The sequence below is a fragment of the Hydra vulgaris genome, chromosome 04 (genome assembly GCF_038396675.1).
Source record: "Hydra vulgaris chromosome 04, alternate assembly HydraT2T_AEP".
NCBI lineage: Eukaryota > Metazoa > Cnidaria > Hydrozoa > Anthoathecata > Hydridae > Hydra > Hydra vulgaris.
This window is the reverse complement of record NC_088923.1, coordinates 37,001,809-37,017,344: the sequence shown is the minus strand read 5'-3', so window position 1 is coordinate 37,017,344 and position 15,536 is coordinate 37,001,809. Positions and strand designations below refer to the sequence as shown.

General features: G+C 29.6%; 1 protein-coding gene across 2 annotated transcripts in view; it reads left to right on the top strand.

The window, feature by feature from the left end:
* LOC101239749 (otoferlin) overlaps window positions 1-15,536 on the top strand; it is a 209,604-nt gene that overhangs the window by 23,225 nt on the left and 170,843 nt on the right. For both annotated transcript variants that reach the window (XM_065796214.1, XM_065796213.1), the window contains exon 7: window positions 6,507-6,569. In XM_065796214.1, coding sequence (XP_065652286.1) covers window positions 6,507-6,569 — 63 coding nt within the window. The remainder of the gene's footprint in view (window positions 1-6,506; window positions 6,570-15,536) is intronic.

Sequence of the window (15,536 nt, the reverse complement as noted above, 5' to 3'; positions counted from 1 at the left end):
GTTATTTAACAAAATTTAAGTTTTTATTGCTTTTTGCTTTATAAAATTAGACAAAAGGTAATAGCATTTTAAATTTAACAGGTATAAAGATTAGGATCATGATGATATGTGCAAGAAGATGATAAACTCTTAAATAGTAAAGTTTCTATTGTGTTATTGATCTCATAGAGATCAATTACACAATAGAAACTTTATTATTTAGATCTTGTATTAACTCCTTTATTTTGTTGAAATTAAGTCTTTATAAACTCTCTTTATCAAAGAGAGTTCTACTTCCTATTTTTAGATTTATAGTGATGTCACCAGGCTTGCGGAGCCGCCTAATTTTTTTCACGGCTCCGGCTCCCAGCAAAAACACGGCTCCGGCTCCGCTCCGGCTCCTCATAACGTCAATAGAAGAATAAGATTTAAAAGTATACCTTGCCGTCTATTCATAAATTTTTTAATGAATGAAAAATAAACCATTACATTTTTTTTGAAGAATCAGTCCCTTTCATATACCCTTTCATTTCGTACTTGCAAATTTATGCCTTTGCCTGGTCATTTCTACAAAATTTTTTCAACAAACTTTTTTAGCATCAAATTCCAAATTCAAAACGTTTTCTCGTTCTTTTTTCTGTCAATACACACTCAAAAGTCAAATGTACTCTTTATTCATTCGAAGAAAAACCATGCTATCAATCAAATCCGATTCCATATGACTTCTTTGGTCCGAAGTCAGAAATTTTAGGCCAGAAAACAGCCTCTCCACGCTGACTTGCGTCATAGGAAGAGCAGAAGCAATCTGGCATGCTTTCTGGATCAACTCGGAAAACAGCCTTATTCCGTCCAAAACAGTTTCGCACTTCGAATTTCCATCATCCTTTTTCTTCATGATCTGTTGAGCAAGCTTTAGCAAACTTTGAATTGCCTCTCGGAATTCTTTTTCCTCAAATCGTTTATGACTAACAACGTCTTGGCTGCACTGCTCGCTTTTTTGCTTCCGAGCACGTTCCATTGAAATTTGCATCCTTTTTCTGGGACTCATTTCCTCAGATTCCTCTTCATTTTCCAAACCACTTCCAGTACTCTCGCTAGAGTCATTTCCATAACGACCAATTCCACTCCCCTCGATTTCGAACTTCTTTTGCTCATTGAGCTTTTTCTGGATCTTCCGCAGAGTATCTTTAGCAATTAAATGAAATATTGTAAAGCATTTTTAATGTTTTTAAATTTCAAACAAATTATAATCTATCATATTCTTGCAGTGAGGAAAGTAGAATGTCAAAAAGTAAAGTTAAATGAAACAGTATTTTGAATTTCATTAAAAGTACGTAACTTCAAATTCCAAATTTCGTTTAAAAAAATAATAGATTGAAAACTGAGATAAAAACCTGTTGTTCTTCTCCAAGAAGGCATTGATATTGCACATCTACAAAGACAGCAGCACAAAAAAAGGGATTATCGAACAAAAGTGATTCCCGATGCACCATTGAATCCCTGATATTCTTCCCATAATCAGACGTCTTGAATTCACTAGAAACTAGCTCCTCCTTCAAAATTTCCTAAATGTAAATAAAGTTCCCAGGCGTGAGATCCTGACTCTGGAATTGTTGAGTTGCGACTGCCGGTTTCTCGAGGATTTTTGAAGATCCTTATTTGTTTCCAATCGTAATTTAGAAGAGTAAAGTCACGGGTTTTAAATTCCGCTTCCAGTGCATTCAGGCCATTTTTTTTATACATGTTTATTTTACAACTACAAAGTAATTACAAGTAACCAATCACTAATTGGCAGTAAAGATATACAAATTTAAATCATAAATATAAAGTTCGAAATATACGAGGTAAATAACGTGTGTTCACAAAAAATCCGGAATGAAAAATTGTTCTTAATTGAATACAAAATTAATCGATTTTTGACAAAAATTTTAACTAAAATGAGTGACTGGACATTGTTAACTATTTTATAACCGAAAGTGGTCCTAAATCAGCGGCTTTTCGAACTTTAGTTTTGACTGAATCCATTAGGTTGAAAAAGTAGTCTGGATCAAACTCTTTCAACTTTAATCGAATTCTATTCTTAAGGTGGTCAAGATTTTTCGCAGTAAATCCATTTCCATAAACTTTTGCTTTTAAATGTGCCCAAAAATTTTCAATTGGCCTTAACTGCGGTACATTTGGGGGGTTATCTTTAGCGTCGACAAAGTTAATTCCTAAAGTGTTGTAAGTTTCTAATGTGTGTTTTGCATAATGACATCTCGCTCCGTCAGGCCAAAATAAAATTTTCATGTTTTGATGCTTGGAATTTATAAATGGAAGAAGTCTTTTTGTAATACATTCTTTAGAATAAGTTTTTGCATCCAGTGCACAGTTTTTTACAGCAAAATAAGGCGATGAATGACCAAAACGACTGATTGCAATCCAAACGAGAACTTTCTCGTCAAACTTTTTTTTGAAGTTGAATTTAATGTTAGGATCAGTTTGAGAACTATCCTTTGTATAGTAGCCAGAGTTTTGTGAACAATTTGCACCATTTACACAGAAATAAGATTCATTGTCCATGATGATTTCAAACTCATTTGATGGCTTGAAAAAAGTTTTTGAAAGTTTTAATAAGTTTTTCTTTTGTTTAATTTCTTGCTTTTCTGTTGTTTTTGGTGCATTTTTTCTTTTGGTATACTTTAGTCCATGCATACTTAATAATCTATTTACGTATGAAACGCTTATCTTATATTTTAGTGCCAATTTTCTTTGCGAAATCCCGATTCTCTCTTCTGCTCTTGCAATCATGGACTCTCTCTTTTCTGGTGTAATTTTAAAAGGTTTTCTGCCGCAACCGATTTTTCTATTCATTGGCAAATTATTTTCAGACCTTTTAATTATGTCATAAATTGTAGATTTAGCGATTCCCATTTTCTTAAAATGATCCACTGTAAATTTCTTTCCACTGTTTATGTTTTGTTTATAAAAATTTCCAATCACATTTCTAACATCGTTCTCTTTTAGATGCTCCATGTTTATTTGAATTAATTATTTAAACTCAATTTTGCCACAAAATGAAACTGTTGTTGTTGACCGATTAAATTTAAAAATTTCGAATCGAAAATTCGAAATTTAGAACAATTTGTGTACATTTGAAATCAGTCCGGATTTTTTGTGAACAGACGTTAAAAATGTAATTGCTTACCACTCCGAGACATGAATAAAATAAATACCAATTACAACAATATAATAACGTGCACGTAAAAATAATCCGAGAAATATATCTTTATATTACTCAAATTAAATTAAAAAATACAATAAATAAAAATAAATCCGATGATTTGTGTAGGAGAGTTTAGATGTTTCACTATAAGTTTATTCATCACATTTCAAAAAAATGTTAGTGTATAAATATGATAAAAACGAAACTTGTGTAAGATTGATAAAAAGAATTACTTATTTGTAGTTATAGGAAGCTCGCAGAAGACTTATGTTAGTCTTGTCATCGAGTACCTTTTTCTTAGACGTGTAATACACGTAAAAAATCAGTTGCATACGTGGTATATATGTATGTGTTACATATATACCTTGTTATTAATATTGTTTTTTTTATCGATTTGTATTAAAAGTTAAGTTACATTTATTTATTCAAATTTAAAAAAATTCCTTGTAGTTGTTTAATTTGATTATTGTAGTTTTTAGTTTATTTTTCAGAGAATGTTCGTTGTTTAAATTTAATAGTGATTCGTTTCTGGAAACTAATTTGTTAAATAAATAGGGACCACGATATATAATTGAGAATTTTGAGAGTTTTGTTGTTTCAAAATCTTAAAGTTGCCTGTTGCTCTTGTACTGTATTTATATATATTGTTTTTAAAAAAGTGTCCAGTAAAATGTTCTGAAACCAGACTTAGTTAACTAACTAAGTCTGGAACCAGACTAAGTTAGTTAGACATCACGCATCTCAAGAAGTCGGTTAAGCATGTTGAATGTACTGGACCATCTGGTTGCATTGTCGATTATTGCAACCTGTAAATTTGAGAAATTTGAGTAATTTTTTTTTTAATTTAAATGTTTTCAACATTCGAAAACGCATAATTGACAAATGTTAAATTCAAACTCAAGTTCAGATTCTTAGTAATATTCATTTAAACATTTTCATTTATTGCGATTTGCGATTATATTGTATGTACCTTTTTAGTTTTGTGTTGTTTGCAAAATTAATTTGCTTTCGACGTTCGACAGGCTTTTGCTACAACTCGAGCTTTGCCAACCAGAGACTTAATGCCTCGTTTTTCTAAGCCGTCTTTAACAGCCAGCTGCAAGGTGTGAGCACCACAACGTTGCAGATTAACGGTGTTCATGTTTTTCGATATTTTGTTGAAGTAAGGCCTCTGCTGTTCAAACACGTCATCGTCGTCAGTGATATTAGCATTTGGCAGATCACCTTCAAATTCAACCTCAAGTTCAGTTTCAAGTTTCAGCAGACTCGCCAGTGACGTCACCTTCTTTATCTGTCTTTCCAAAGTCTCCAACCATTTTCACGATGTTCGATCCGTTATCAGTCGTAATTCCAAGGACACTTTCTTTCCTGATGCCATCCGATTTCAGCACGCCTCTAAGAGATTCTTGAATTTCTTTTGCCTTGTGCCTAGCATGATTGTCAACTGCTGCCAAAGTTTTGAGAGTGATTTAGTTATCCATGAAGAACTGCACATTGATGCCAAGAAAGCTTCGATTAAGTCTTGAAGCTCCTCGACTTTCAGAAAAACCAGCTTTCCCTGTAGATTGGTTTTTAACTCATCCCGCTTTTGTTGACCAAAAGCCATGATTTGAGCAGAATCCCGGTTGATTTTCAAGCCAAAATTTTTTGCCAAATCGCCAGTCGAAATCTTGATTACTTCACTGCTGAATAGGTTAAAGGGAACGCCGTTTTGAAGAGTCATCATGTTCATGCCTTTCTTGAAGTCCTCTTTCGAAATTGTGATGGTAACTATGTTGAGAAAGCGATCGATGGGTGCTTGTACTTTTCTCGTCTCACTAGTCGAACCCTGATTTCCTCCAAAAACGAATGAGGTGCGTTTCTTTTCTTTTCGGCCTTCACTTTCTTCAGTTTCTGCTCTCTTGCCTCAACAATATTGACAAAATGGCATTTCATGTTGGCGGTGGGGTTTTTTTTCCGTTTCTCTTTTCCTTCGTACAAAAAAAAACGTCGTCCTCTTTGCGATAAGCAAACCATTTCAGTTCATCATATTGTTCGTCCTCTTTGCAATAAGCAAATCATTTCAGTTCATCATATTATTATGTTCGTCTTCTACGTTATCACTCATGGTTGCAATTTACAAATAACAGAAATCGCGGAAAAATTCCAAATACATATTCAACTATATTTAGCTATACTTATCTAAATAGGAGAAGAAAAGAAAAATACAAGATTATTTTTGGGTCATTGAATAATTTTGAAATGAAAAAAAAATGACAGAAAATAAGAATAAATATGGCACTTCATTCAGTTCACAAGAATAAGAATTTAAAAATACAATATAAGCAAATATATGGTGGCGAACATTTTTTTGAGATGGCATTTTAGACTAATCTTGTTAGTCATTTTATTGTATACAAAATGATTTGTTAGAGACTTAGAGAATTTTGAGTTTTAAGTTTCTTGTGTGAAGTGCAGAGGTCGTCAAAAAAATGTCTAAAAAATTATTCTAAAATTAAGAAAAAAAAAAAAAAGTTCAGTTCTATATTTTTGTGAGAGCCGGGATCCACTAGTTTTTTTCGGCTCCGGCTCTGGCTCCGGCTCTGCAAGCCTGGATGTCACTATAAATATAAAATTCAGTTGAAATCAATGAAAGCAAATTTATTTTTGCTTCCTGCGGCAATGGCTGCATCTGGTACTGGTTTCAAAATATGCCATCCGTAACAATGTTTGAATATGTTTTGGTCCTCGGATAATTTCTTTAAATTTCTTTATTTAAACAACAATAGTGCAATTATGAACTAAGAGATTCTATTGGAGATTGATTGTTGTTGCAGACAAATTCTTTGTGCTCTTTAAGAGTTGGGTTGTATTGTCTAGGGTTAAATCTCACATTTTAAAAATATTAAGCTTTGTGAGATACAACTTTAGAAAATACTAATAAGAGTTTTTGGTGTCAAATATTTGACGCCTGTTGGGGATCTTAGCCTAAAATATGGGCATGATATAAACTTGTAATGAAGTTTTTGTAATCAACACTCTTGGTTTACTCAACAACCACGTTTTTGAAATATTTTAGCATTTTAAAAAAAATATATATTATCAGCTTGTTAAAATTTTTTTCTTATAGGGTGTTTTTGAAAGTTTTTTTTAACGATTGAAAATTGTTGAAACAAGCCTCGATTGATAAAATTGTTATGATTTATGCCTGATCTGTTTTATGTTTATAATGTACATTGATCTTAACGAAGATCTGTTATATTTTATAAAAATATAAGAAAAGATTTTTTAAATTACATTTAGTTTGTAATTTGCTATTTTAGTTTGTAATTTTGAACTTTAGCTATTCCAGTTTGAAGCTGTGAATCAAATGGATCTTGTTTTTGATGAAATTTTACATTTTAAGGTATTTATTGAGTTACAGTTTATAAAATCATTAAGTACATACTGTTTATAAAATCATTAAACATTTTTTTATTTGTTTGACTAATTTTATTAAAGTAAAATATTTTAACTTCAGCACATAGGGGTAAGGTGTCTGTGAATGAATATTTAATTTAAACGCTTAAAGTTATTAATTGTTTTTTATAATGGCACAGAATATCATTAAAAATTTAATAAAAATTGTCGGCATTTTAGTTTTATCCTTTTTTATCTATTACACAAATAATGACATCAAGTGCAAAATTAAAATACCAAATATTATTAAAATATTAAAATACCAATTGTTAGGAAATCAAAGTTCTTTTGAATAAGGTCGTAAATAAAGTTCTTTACTTTAAAACATACATGTTTATCAGATACAAAATCAATTTTATTTACACTTGTATTATTTTTAAGTAACATTTTTCTTTTAGTTTACAATTTTATTTACAATTGTATTTCTTCAAGTAACATTTTTCTTTTAGTTTTTTGAATTTTAGTTTTTTTTTTCAACTTAAATCTTTTTTTTTCTTTCTTTATCTTTTTTGAAACGTTTTTTTAGTTCTTAATATGCAGAGTAAAATTTAAATGTCCAAGTTTTCCCCCGCTTTTTTCTATTTTATGTTCAGTTTATAAAAGGCACAACAACTTTTGTATGCTTTTTGATGCAAGAGCTATGATTTTGTATAAATAATAGTCACGATGCTTATAATTTGAGTTTTAAACAGACGAGAATGGTACACAACTTATTCAAGTTTTTAAGAAAATCTCACTCGTTATCTATCCTTTTTTTGTTTACCAGCCATTCTTAAATATTGATTAAAATTATGTTTGATTTCATTTTATCCAGATGGCATCTTAAAGTTTTGCAAATAATAAAATTCTACAATATACTAGTTTCGTGAAACGCAATAGTTTTTACAGTACATTTACTTTTACATTTTTATTTAAAGTTACGACAGAAGAAAATTATTGATCAATATTTAAACTTGTAGAACTGTTGCCTAAAATATTTCTTATAAAATAATGATACCGTTGCTTTAATTTTTGTGTCAATGTCAAGGTATCGTGATATTAATTATTTTCTTAAGATTTTATATCAATTTACAAATAATTAATAAAGTATACTTTTAATTTATTTGAAATTTTATTTGGCTTCATTATTTACCCGTTATTATTGCACAATTACAGTAAGATAAGTAAAACTATTTAAAAAGTTGAAGAATGAAACTAAGATATTTACTTCAATAACAATCAATTTGCAGCAAACTAAGGTGGTTTTTATAACTTTTATCAACTTTTGTAAATAATATAATACTAGGGCTTAATGATACAACGTTTCCAAAAAAGTTAATTATTTTTTAGTTTTCGGGCAATATAAAAATCAGTTCTTTTTTTTTGTGACTTTTTTTGCGCCAAAGAATTTGTTACCAAGAAATAGCACACTAAACAAAAAAATAATGCTGAGTAAAAGTCTACATCCAAATATTAAAAATATATTATTATTATGTTGGGTAGCTCTTATTCTTTAATACTTCATCTTGACGGCATACTGTTAACATTCCTCCTTACATTCTTCCTAACATTACTCCTAACATTCCTCCTTCCTACATTCCTTCTTAAACTTATTCCAGACATAATTTCTAAACCTCTCAGTATTATTATAAATAACTCATTTCAAAACGGTTTATTCCCAGATGCTTTCAAAGTTGCTAAAGTCATTCCAATATTTAAGAAAGGTTCTATAATGGATATGTCTAACTACCAACCTATCTCTCTTCTTTCAAACCTAAGCAAACTCTTCGAAAAAGCTATGCATAAGAGGCTCTATGCATTTTTGAATAAATTTAAATGCCTTTACAAACACCAGTATGGGTTTCGTGCTAATCATTCCACGACTCACTCACTTATTAAAATTACTGAGTCAATTAGAAAAGCTCTTGATAATAAAAACTTTGCATGTGGTGTCTTTGTAGATCTACAAAAAGCTTTTGATACAGTAGATCATTCTATCCTACTCAAGAAATTAGAATATTATGGAATCAGAGGAATACCTCTTAAATGGTTTACCTCCTATCTTCACAACAGATCTCAGTTTGTCTCAGTCGGTGACTCAAAATCTACTCAAATAAAATGTTCCAAAGGTGTTCCTCAAGGCTCAGTATTAGGACCACTACTTTTTCTTCTCTATATTAATGACCTCAATAACTCAATTAAGTATGCAACTCCTTACCACTTTGCTGATGATACTAACTTGCTCATTATCAACAAATCTTTAAAAAAAATTAACAAATACATTAATCATGATCTTGCCAATTTAATTCAGTGGCTTCGCTCAAATAAGCTTTCCCTCAACTGTAACAAAACTGAACTGGTCATATTCAAATCTAAAAAAACAAAAATCAATAAAAATTTAAACTTTAGATTAAGTGGCCAGAAAATCATTCCTGTAAACTCAATCAAATATCTTGGAATTATAATTGATTCCAACCTATCGTTTGTATCCCACCTCAAAGACTTAGCCTTAAAATTGAGCAGATCAAATGGAATACTGGCTAAAGTTCGCCATTATGTCAATCTGAAAGCATTGTTAAACATATATCATGCCGTTTTTGGCTCGCATATACGATATGCTTGTCAAATATGGGGACAATCTCAATAGCAAGAAGTTTTAAGGATATCTCATCTTCAAAACAAAGCTTTAAAAATAATACATTTTCAGAATTACAAATCCAATCCCAATGTGCTTTATCTTACTTCTAAGATCCTTAAACTATGCAACCTTGTTCAATTCTTGAATTGCCAGTTTTTCTGGAACCACCAACACAAAAACCAACCTCTTACCTTCAACAATTTCTTCCCAAAAAATGCAAATAACCGATACTATCTTCGATCAACTGATAATCTCAATCTTGCAGTCTTAAATCATCGTTCTGTTACTTATGGATATAAGTCCATAAAAAACCAAAGTATAAAATCTTGGAATAACCTTCCCTATGACCTGAAAGCTCTCCATTCAGTTTATGTTTTTAAGAGTAACCTATTCCATTCCTTCCTAATCAAATACAGTTTATAAATCCAAAGATATGCGTATCTTTGTATAAGAATTTGTGATAAGCGCATGTGAATAAGTGTGAGTGTATATGTATGTATGTATATATGTATACATGGATGTGTATGTGTGTATGCATATGTTTGTATATATTAAATGTGTATATATATGTGTGCGTGTGTATGTAAGTATATATATTTATATATATATATTTGTGTGTGTATGTGTATGTGTGTGTATGTGTATATATATATATATGTATATGTGTATATATGTATATATATATGTATATATATATATATGTATATGTGTATATATGTATATATGTATGTGTGTATGTATATATGTGTGTGTGTGTGTGTGTGTGTGTGTGTGTGTGTGTGTGTGTGTGTGTGTATGTGTATATATATGTGTATGTGTATGTATATATATGTATATGTGTATGTATGTGTGTGTATATATGTGTGTTTATATATGTGTCTATATATGTGTGTATGTAACATAATGTGTGTATGAACATAATTTTATATTCTGATATTTTCATAATTACTGTCGTGTAAGGTTTTTATATAACCAACTTTATTAATATATTTGATTATCTATTTGAGTTTATAAATCACAGTATAGTATAAATCACATTAACAAAATATGATAATAATATAAATCACATTAATAAAAGGTGTATGTGTGTGACTAATACTAAATGACTATTATTCTTTTTATGATTATTGTAATTATTTTTATTGTTGTCATTTTATTTTTATTATTATCATTATACTTTTATCATCGTATTGTTATTATTGTTACTACTACCACTCTTATTAGTATCATTATTAGTATTTTACTCCTTTAACTTTTAATGTTTGCTTTGTTACAGCTGTGGACGATTATTACTATTAGCATTAACAATATATTTAGTAGCTTTTATTTACAAGGTTTTTACTTAAGATTAGTACATGTACTATTTGTAAACTTCCGTGAATGTAACAACTATTTCAGAATATATGAATTGATTGATTGATTGAACAAGCCTTTGAGATTGTTCAACAATCTTGAAATTGTTGACGCAAAATTTGAGAATGTTAAGTGCATTTGATAGCATACTAAAATTATTATCCTTTTTTTCTATAAAGCATTGTTTGTTTTGCCCCATGTTTGGTTACTACAAAAAGTTAGATGTACATTACAATTAATATTTACAATAATTTGTTTGAGCACTTCCACACAACGAAATTTGGCAATAAAAGTTTTTATCGCCACATTGTCGTATTTACGTCCAAGGCTCTCCCATACAACCTAATTGGAGGGGGGGGGGGCAACTAATTTAACTAAACTTTTCAAATTTTTAGGATTTTGGAGCCTTATGACAGGTTTTAGGAAGGAGGGGCCTCGGACCTAGTAGTCACGGCACTGTATATATATATATATATATATATATATATATATATATATATATATATATATATATATATATATATATATACACACACATATTTTATATATATAAATATATATATACATATATATATATATATGTTTAAATTAGAGATTAATTTATTCTAATTTATTAGATTTAGATTAATTTATTTTAATTTATTATTGCTCTGTTCTTTTAGAACATTGAGAACTCTGTTTGTAGAATACACTAACATAATTTATATATATATATATATTTTTATAATATATTATATTTTTATATATATATATAACTAAGGCAACCATAACCTTCCATCTTTAACTATTTAAAGAAATAATTTTCATGTAATTCTATTTGCTTTTTTAGTTAATTTCCAAACGCCATCTGTTGTGAATATATATATATATATATATATATATATATATATATATATATATATATATATATATATATATATATATATATATATATATATATATATATATATATATATATATTCACAACAGATGGCGTTTGGAAATTAACTAAAAAAGCAAATAGAATTACATGAAAATTATTTCTTTAAATAGTTAAAGATGGAAGGTTATGGTTGCTTTAGTTGCTTTTTGAAACTTAGAATTCGCAAGTCTAATAAATCAAAAGTTTTTACCATGTCTCAAATAAAAATTACTTATAATGTCCTCTAAGAAAAAATAAAACTACTGAAAACAAATGCATTGATAACTAAAAACAAAAACGAAACAGCACTGTAAAGATAATTATCAGAAAATTAAAGATAAGCCATCAATCATGCAAAGATTAAGTTTAAAGAAGAAAAAGTTTAAGCGTGTTAAGTTAAGAAAAAGTTTAAGCGTGTTCGTACTTTGAAATAATGCACTTTGAAACTAGTAATAAAAGTAAGTGTAGCAAGTGCTGTAAAAGTATTTGCACTATTTATAAATCTCAGAAATTGCATTATTGTTAAATTGCTCTTTTTTCACTGTTTTATTGATCCTCGGCCCAAAGGATGTCTTCATAGCACAATTTTTATTCATTAGAAAACACATTTTAGTAAACGATTTCCAAACAATCCTTATTTATTATTATTTTGTTTAGTTTATTACTATTACACCATTGCTACAAGGTTTTAATTAATGATGTCTATCAATGATCTCTATAAACCTTTTATCTCATACTTCATTTTCGGGCTCACCCTATCATCGCACTACTTAATACTACCCTAAAGCTTACAAGGATTCATTTCATGATTTACTTCGTGACAGTCCTTAGACCGATGTCTTTCTCGCATCTAATCTCAATTGTTAGGCTTTAGAGACCTTTGGAAAATCTTCAACAACATCATTAACAAGAGTAGCTCTAACATTCAATCTCTCATTTATGGGACTAATCTCATTACCTTTTCCAAGGGTAAGGCAAAACTATTTGGAAAGAGCTTTTCTTCTGATACAATATCATGATCTGATACAATCAAATAATGACACTGCGTGATTTTTTCAACTTGCTCTCTTTTTAACATAATCGCCCTTTTATCACTTTGCCAACCAGAATTACTAACCACTCTGCTACAATCATTGACAATATTTTTTCTAATTTAATGACTAATTACTTCATGCGTCAATTTACACCTTGGATTACAAAGAGAACCTTAAAATCGATTCAAATACGCAATCTTTTTAAAAAAAAATTAAGATCAAAAGATATTAGGAACATAAACACATTTAAAACTACTTTCAAACAATATAAATATATGACAATTACCTTAATTAAGCTCAGTAAAAAAATGCATTTTAAAAAGTACTTTACAGAAAATGAAAAAAATCTTCGCGAAATTCAGAAAGGAATTATTAATTTAATAAAAGCCAAAAACTTTAATCACTCATCTCCCTACTGTTTACAAGATAATGAAACATATATAAGTGAACCAAATCTTATCTCTAAAAAGTTTAGCACTTTTTTTACAAACGTCGCACAAAAACTTAAATCCAATATTCATTCGTCTTAAATATACTATAGAAAATATCTTAAATATCCAAATCTACATAGTCTACTCCTATCTCCAACAAACATTCCTGAAGTTTTATCTCTTATATCTAATTTGAAGCCGAGAAAATTAATAGGCCCAAATAGCATTCTCACGAACATTCTTATCGATTTTAACTATGAGTTTTCAAATAATCTTTCTAAACTATTTAATATATTATTCATAAATGGAACTTTTCCGAAGGTGTTGAAATTATCTTGTGTTGTTCCAATATTTAAAAATGGCTCTAAACTTTTATGTACTAACTACAGACCTATTTCTCTTTTATCTAACATTAGTAAACTTCTTGAAAAACTTATGTATTCTAGAGTGTACTCTTTTCTTAACTCGTTTAACTAATTAAATGAATTTCAATTTGGTTTTCGTTCAAAACATTCTACCTACCATGCATTGATTAGTATAACTGAAAAAATTAGGAAAGCTCTCGACACTTTGGTCATTTTGTTTGTGGTATTTTTATAGATTTACAAAAAGCTTTTGATGCTGTTGATCATTACATTTTGATATTTTTAAATTAGAACATTATGGCATTCGTGGTGTTGTAAGTGACTGGTTTCGATCTTTTTCGACAGATTGGAAACAATTTGTAAGTATTAATGATTATAGTTCTACTAATAAATCTGTTGTGTGCGGTGTTCTTCAAGTTTCTGTTTTTGGTCTTCTTTTGATCTAAAGTAATGTTAATGACATAAACAACTCTATTCGCTTCTAGTCAATTCGTCTTTTTGTTGATGACACAACCCTATTGCATACCAACAAATCGTATAACTCTCTATGTCAAAACATAAATTCGGATTTAAAAGGTATTGTTCAATGGTTAAATGCTAACCTAATACTATTCACTGGTAAAATGCTAACCTAATATGTCTTGGTTAAATGCTAACCAAGTATGTCTAACGAAAAAAAACTAAACTAATCTTTTTTTCATCTTGTAGAAAAAAACTTAATCTAAACAAAAATTCTAAAATTCAAATCAAAATTAATAAGAAACGATTATATTCTACAAAAGTTATCTAATATCTTGGTGTTTTGATTGATTGCAATCTCTAGTGGAATTTTCATATTAATGAGCTACGCAAAAAACTCAAGCTAACGGCGCACTTTCAATAATTCGTCGTTGCGTCTATAAATTCACACTAAAGAATATTTACAGCGCATTATTTTTATCGCATCTTAGTTACTGTTGAAAAATTTGGGGTCAAAATAGCAACTATCACATCAAAAAATTGATGTCTTCTCAACGTCAATCCATAAGAATTATAAACTTCCAACCTTTTAAGTCAGAAACATCAGAGTTTTTCAAAAAACTAAAAATTCCAGCCTTTCCGGCGCTTGTAAAATTTGCTAATATTCTTTTTGTTTTCGACTCTCTAAATAAAAATTTACCTTCTTCTATAACTCAAAAGTATGGTAAATATTCTGTTGTCTATCAGTGCATTTGTGAATGGAACAAGAGTCTTGTATGCATAGTGAATGAGTTCAAAAAACTACAACTTCAAACACTTTTATCGTCTTTTCTTAATCTTAAACAAAATCAATTTAAAAAAATACTGAGAACAATTTTATTCTTACTTATTGGCATGATTTTCACTTGATATTTAAAATATACTCTTTTTTTTTAAAATATGATTACTACAACTATTATCATTAATTTCTTGTTTGCTTATTTTTTATTATTATCATCATGTTTCCAACAACTTTTTCATCATTTTTATACTCCAGATTCCATTCTCTATCTCTGCGAATCTCTTATTCGTTCGTGTATTGTCATATTTGGGATGGTTTTTCTAATGATTGTGCGGCCATGGTGCAGTGGTTAGAGCGCTTGCTATAGAAGCAGGAGATCCAGGCTCAAAACGAGCTCTGGATTTGTTTTCGCGTCACGGTAAGGAAGGAGGCGTGAACTTCCTCGTTAAATGCACTTCCGCGGTGCTCTGTGACAAGACCACAAGGCCTTCTTGAAGCACCTTATTTTTCAAAGATAAAAAATAAAATGATGCTCTTTCTCTTCGAGACAAGGTCCAAAAACTCATAGTAAACGTACTGGAACTACTCTATCTGTAAAGTTTAGCCCATTTCCATTGTCGCAAAGCTGCATCTCTTTCTCTTTTCTATAAATACTATCATGGTCGCTGCTCTTTCCTACAAATACTACCATGGCCACTGCATCATCTCTAGTTCCATCGACTAAATCTCATTCTCGTTTGACTCGTCATTCAGCTAAGTCTCATTCGTTTACTGTATCTGTCCCTGCAAGTTTTAAAAACTTTTATTCGTCTATTTTTTTTCCCCGCACTTAAACCCTTTGGAACTCTCTTCCAACTTTATATTTTCCGGACTCAAACAGCCTACAACTTTTCAAGTCTTCTGTCAACTGTTTCCTTGCTCTATAACTCTATTTTTTCTTTCCTATTAACTCTTAACTTAATAATGGTTGCAG